The sequence below is a fragment of the Protomyctophum parallelum genome (assembly GCF_964188405.1).
Source record: "Protomyctophum parallelum genome assembly, chromosome: 22".
Taxonomy (NCBI): domain Eukaryota; kingdom Metazoa; phylum Chordata; class Actinopteri; order Myctophiformes; family Myctophidae; genus Protomyctophum; species Protomyctophum parallelum.
In genome coordinates, this window is record NC_139714.1 from 19,480,775 (window position 1) to 19,487,153 (window position 6,379).

Sequence of the window (6,379 nt, forward strand, 5' to 3'; positions counted from 1 at the left end):
TCCCATCGGCACGTTATGAGTTTGTACTTGTAGATAAGCTATTTATGATTCACGATTTTTACCAAAAAGGCCTAAATAGATACACTGCGTTGAAATCGGTTAAAATATAGTGTGGAAGACACAAACATTATTACAGAAATATATGACATTTCTTTATACAGATGAATGGAAACGATTCTATGGATGTTGTGATTTAACTCAAATAATTCAGGCGAACTAATCAGGTGAATAGTTCTGACAAGCCTATTGTAATCGAGGAGTCTGATTACGTAGCTATTTAATCTTGGACTAGAAGCCGGCTGTCTTCAACGCTACGGCTTGGAATGGCTAGGACTTCTGAGTCTTTGGTAACCGACTTGGGTGTGTAGATTGTCTATGGATGGAAGGACGGACGGACGAGGTTATTTCTGAATTTCAGTGTGAAAAGTGGAGTGGTTAACTGGTTAAGTAATCAATTTGCAGGTGTGGGGTTGCCATGGCAATCAATTGGCTGAGGCAGAGGCTGGAAATTGCACAGGTGAGGGGATTTAGGCTGATTAGGCCCACTGGCAGAGCCTGACCAGAGCGGCGTGACGCTGGTGTCCATTGTCGGGGCAACACCTATAGCTGCAGTGGTGTAAAGTAACTAAGTAAATGTACTCACTACAGCATTTTATATACGGTACTTCACAAGCTCACAACGAGTCACGTTGCGAGCTTGTAGATCTGCTTTTTTAATAGTTCTATACGTTTTGAAAAATTGTGAAATGGGACATTCTGCGTAATGAGTAGCCTACTTTAAGTATATTTTGATACCGATACTTTTGTACTCAAGTAAAGTTTGAATACCGGACATGTACGGTATTTAACATAATGAGTATTTCTACATTGTGGAACTGACACTTTACCTTTAGTTTTTTTCAAGGTTCAAGTTTTAGGTTGTTATTAGAGAAAGTAAAAGGTGAGCGTTATATTTTTTTTTTTTCATTTGCTGCTTTCTTTTGTTTTAGCGATTTTAGCTATTTTTGACAGGGGGGGGGGGGGCATTCGAACATGGGGCTAAATATGTAATTTTTTACAAAATGTTATGGCGATGTCTTTATTAATATTTACTATAGTCCTACTAGACCCCAGGAAATTACATCTGGCCACAAAACTGAATGTGAAGGTAGAGGTACTAGGGGCATGCCATACTGTGTGTCTTAGGCTCAATATGTCAGTTTGTCACATGCAATAGATCCTGTGATCTTTTGTGGCCAGATATAATTCCTTGGGGTCTAGTATATGACAGTATTAAATAATAACTAAATAAATCACCATATTCTTTAAAAAAATACATATTTAGGACCATGCCACTCGAATGCCACTGTCGAATGTCCCCTGTCAAAAATTGCTAAAATAAAGCAGAAAATGAAAAACAATTAACACTCATCTTTTACTTTCTTTAATAACAACCTAAAACATGAACCTTGGTTGAAAAAAAACTGAAGTTGTCCTTTAAGTAAAACAACGGAATACTTCTTGCACCACTGCCTATCTGCAGACCATGCACTGTCCACTCTATATTCACACGTGTGTGTGTGACAATATATCAGTGTGTGTTGCCAGAGTGAACACGTACAATCGATAAACTACAGCATGCAAAAAGACCACAAATCCTTGCTTCATAAGCCCAGGCTCACTGTGAACGGGGGAGACACTCGAGCACAAGGCGCATACATCTTTTAAACTCTGAGCCATTGATATTTCTTCCCCCCCTCAAGAGAAATCTCTTAATTACGCCACTTAACATTGCCTCCAAGTGTCTCTGGTGAGCCATGACAAGCATTAGAATTAATTTAGCTAAAGCATCGGGAAAAAGCCAAATACATACAGCTTCGAGGATGCATACTCAATTACCTGCATGGTAAACAGAGTCATGTGGGAGTGAAATAAAGAGAATGATTTATTTTCTCCAAGAACCAGGGAAAAGCAGGGGGTAAAATACCTCCCACCACCATGGAGTCTAGGGGTTCGACTCCACCGCAGTGGATCCGGCTTGGCCAAGCATCAACTGGCCCGTGTTTGAGGGAAGAAAGCCGGCCGTGAGGGGAGGGTGAGCTCTGTCACTGCATTAGAGACTCCTTATGGGCTGTGATGGTGCCCGTTAGCTGCAGGCAAATGTTGAATGTGAGTGTGTCCTCCCAGTCGGGGCTCCTCAACGGCAGGTGGGACAGTAGGGCAACAGCCATGGCAACAGAAATGTGTGGGGAGGAGTGTGTTGGCATAATGACTAAATTGGGATAATAAACAGATAGCCTATACTAAAAAAAACAGAGGAACTTGTGTTCCACACCACGTGCAACTCACGCAGCTGGAATATTAAGAGCTTATAGCAAACAACTATGTTGCATTTCTGGGATTTGAACCTCAGAAGTGAGCAGACAGGTTCAAGTTTAGATACATTCTTATATGACTGATGACCTCATACAAAGTATTTGAGGCTGCTCTCAAACGTTTCCATACAGGTCGCTCCAATGAATTGCAGCGGCCAATGAGGTATCACGAGACAACACCCTGCAGAGGAAGAAATCCTCTCCAAAGACGCTAGGGATTTATTGGCCGCACTCTTCGCAAACCTGCATCTAATATCAGTTCCTGAATCTAAAGATTCAGATTCTAAAGATTCAGGAACCCACAGGGGAGAAGAAAGAGGGGCAGACCCTTGAAACACCTGGCAGCGTGACCTGGAATATGGATGCAGATGTGAAGACATCTGGACACACATGGGGACAGCTGGAGAAATGGGGAGTGAAAATCTGAAAATCTTTGCATGGCCGGTGCTAATATGCAATTTTTGAAACAGTATAAAGCCCCCCTCATTGTGTTGTTTCCAAAACAACATGTGAAGTTATAATGTTTAGCCAACCAGGTGAAGAATCAAATTGAGGCTTTAACCTTAGCTTTTATGAAATATCGAAGACTATTAGGGTTTTACGGAAGATGCTGCTATACACAATTTGCTAGTTTGACTACTTCAAATACAAGCTCTCAATGCATCGCAGACACATTGAGAGCTTGTAGATTGACTACGTTTGCTGTACAACATGCTTCCGTAGAAGACATGCTGGATTCTATGGAATCGTATTTGACTGAAATTAGGGATGTTAATAAATTAGTCGGTTAAACTTAACAGGTTTTCTGTGAATGTAATGCTGTCTTGCGCGAGCGTGGCCGAGGAACGCACATACAAAGATACCATTGCCTGGCCCTGTATCGTAAATGGTCAAATAAATATTTGATTAAGGAATATAATATGCCTTTTGTATTATTTCTGTATATCAGCAAAATGTAGATTTGTATGTAGGTATATTCAGTGATTTCACTCAAAAAACCTTAGGTTTCGTTTTTGGCTGTGGGACCCAGCCTTTCGTCCAATCAGGATAGAGAGTCAAAAACGAAACCTAAGGTTTTTTGACCCCCAGGGGTTAACTGGGGACAGGGAGGAACTCCTTATATGGCCAGCACACTCTATAGTAGGGAGGATTGTCACAACAAAACAAAAAAATAAGTGATATTTGAATTAAGTGAAATCACTGAATATACCTTTAATCAATCGATAAGCTTATCAAAACGTATCAATTAACTATTAATGCATTCATCGATAATTCACATCCCTAAATCAGTGGTGGCGACTGAGAACTTAAATCGATGTGGACTATTAACAAGCAGCAGTAGGCTAGCCAGTGAGTTCACCATTTAGCCACTTTATACAGTGCTCTGCTGCCTCCTGGCTGTCGGTGCGCGTCGGGCACTGTGAATGACCCAGCCAGGAGCAGCAGTGTAAACAATGCTACACTGTGAGAGAGACATGCATCATGATATCATGACTGGTCTGGTGAGTCTTCATGACTCACTCCAGAGCCGCCCGTCATGTTTGAGAGCTCATTGTTGGTGTCTCTCCATCATGCAACGATCGAGAGCCGGACAGGTGCACATGGCCACGTGTGCACGGTGTGCACCTGTCCAGCTCAGCATCAACTTGAATCCGCTGACATGTGGGCCAGCACCAGCAGCACTAAAAGCAGAGTCTATAGATAGGGACCTGAGTGGGTATTAGTTATTGTGGTTCCTGGTGACCGTTTGTTGCAGTAGAACTAGCCCTGGAACATGACTGCCATGATGATTATCATGACAGTCATGCAGTAACTTTGCCCTGTTTTTTGCGCTCGCTGCATTTACAAGATTTCCGTATATATAAACATTCAGATTTCAAATATAAAGTACTCACAAAGTGTCCCACGGGTGTTAGTTAGTAGCAGCGCCAGCGATTAGAATTGCTGCGTCCCGCGTTGTTTAATAAAAAGCATTTTTGTCCGACCTCCCCGGCTACTTTTTTCAAACGGGGTTCGTTTGGGAAATCCACAGTTGCACACCGGGAGCGCACTCGCCTATCAGTCTGTATTGGCAGGGCGGTCAGCCTACCTATATCGAACACACCGAGTGCCACCCTCCTCCCGACCGATAGGGGCGCGTAGTTGAAAGCCAATGGCAAAATAACACCTCGGATAAAAATGCTTTTTATTAAACAACGCGGGATGCAGAAATTCTAATCGCTGGAGCTGCTACTAACTAACACCCGTGGGACACTTTGTGAGTACTTTATATTTGAAATGCGAATGTTTATATATTTTAATTATTTGTAAATGTAGCGTTCGCAAAAACCAGGGTGAAGTTACGTCATGACTCTCGTATGAATACGAGAGTCATGTTCCAGGGCTACAGTAGAACAGTCTTTTTTTATCTTCTGTATTGATATGTAGAATGTATATGGTATATTGTAATTGTGTATTGATGTATCCTAATGTAGGCTATATTCATTTGAAAAGCATTGTTTATGGCAGGCTGAGGTAATTGTATCCAACTGTTGGAGGGATTTTAACATTCTATACAATCAATGTAGGCTATAAAATGCTTTTACACACACACACACACACACTTCATGCGCAAAAGAGTCACAAAGTATACCTCGTTAGCCTCAATTAAAACTACATTCACCGGCCATGCAATCAATCAATCAATCAATAAATAAATAGCTGCTTCTTGACTTGATTATAGCTTGAAGCCATAGGCCTACAGATACAGAGAGAGAGAGAGGGGGGGGGGATAAGAGATGAGATATGAGTGATAGGTGAAGGATATCTAAATGGAACACAACCACCCTAACGACATTGTGCCTGCACTATCTGCATCGAGTGATCTTGGTACATAGAAATTGACTTTATTAGAGATTCTGACTTTCAATGTATACATCTTTGATTTTACTGTTCCACTTTTTGCTTTGACAATGTAAACGTATTTTTTTTCTCATGCCAAAAAAAGACCTTTGGATTTGATACTGTGGGGATACTGTAGGCCTACCTGTCAGGAAAGTCAAGTAGCCTTGCTTAACCGTGCACAGAACACAGACCTCGGATGTCATTTCTAAATTACATGAGGTCCCCACGTTACCACCTAAATAGCCATGCGAATAGGGCTTTTAAGACGTGCTGGAACTACAAAACAGCGGGGGTCTCTGAACAATACCACTACCCCCCCCCCCCCTTCTCATCCCCATCTCCTCCAGGCACTGACACAGTCACACACACACACACACACACACACACACACACACACAGAGAGATAGAGATAGAGAGAGAGAGAGAGAGAGAGAGAGAGAGAGAGAGAGAGAGAGAGAGAGAGACGACCAGTGTATCAGATCCAGACCAGCTCTCACCAACAAGCCTACTAGCCTACTGTGCCCACTGCGGACCACCAGAAGCAGGCAATAAATACAGCAGCAACTTTATTGTGCACAAAGTCACAAAGCTGGAGAGAGGTTTAAACCTCCTTACCTTGAGCGCTGACAAATATCCCCAGCAGGTGGAGGATGTGGATCATGTTCATGTTGAAGCTTAATAAGGACAAACAGTGACAGTGTCCTGTGTGTGCGCGTTTGGAAACGGCGACGGTCTTTGTAATCCCGCGTGATGGGGGGTGCGTAGTTTCTTTTCCCAGTTTATGCTGCTCAGGTGGTTGTGTGAGCTCCTCAGACTGAATGTGTGTGTAGTTGTGCTGCTATGTAAAAAGCAGCAGCCAGCATGCAGACTGACTCGCTGACACAAACACTGCGTTCACGTTCAGCCAGTGTTCTGGTCGCAGCTCCGTGTTGATTCTGTCTTCTCTTTCCGGCTAGTTCCCAGCGCTACTGTAGAGACGTGCACCGTGCGCAGCTCCCCCTCACAGTCCAACCCCCATACCCAACAATCTGAGGTCAGCAAACACGTAATACTGTAAACAAACTAAAACAAACCTGTGTGTGTGTGTGTGTGTGTGTGTGTGTGTGTGTGTGTGTGTGTGTGTGTGTGTGTGTGTGTGTGTG

The 6,379-nt window shown here is 42.9% G+C and overlaps 1 protein-coding gene across 1 annotated transcript in view; it reads right to left on the bottom strand.

Annotated features, from left to right (window-relative positions):
• The window catches only part of LOC310853206 (neural cell adhesion molecule 2-like), a 126,106-nt gene extending 120,000 nt beyond the window's left edge, over window positions 1-6,106 (bottom strand). Inside the window, exon 1 of the mRNA XM_083757447.1 lies at window positions 5,853-6,106. Coding sequence (XP_083613573.1) covers window positions 5,853-5,904 — 52 coding nt within the window. The 5' untranslated portion in view covers window positions 5,905-6,106. The remainder of the gene's footprint in view (window positions 1-5,852) is intronic.
• Between the last annotated feature and the right edge of the window lie 273 nt (window positions 6,107-6,379).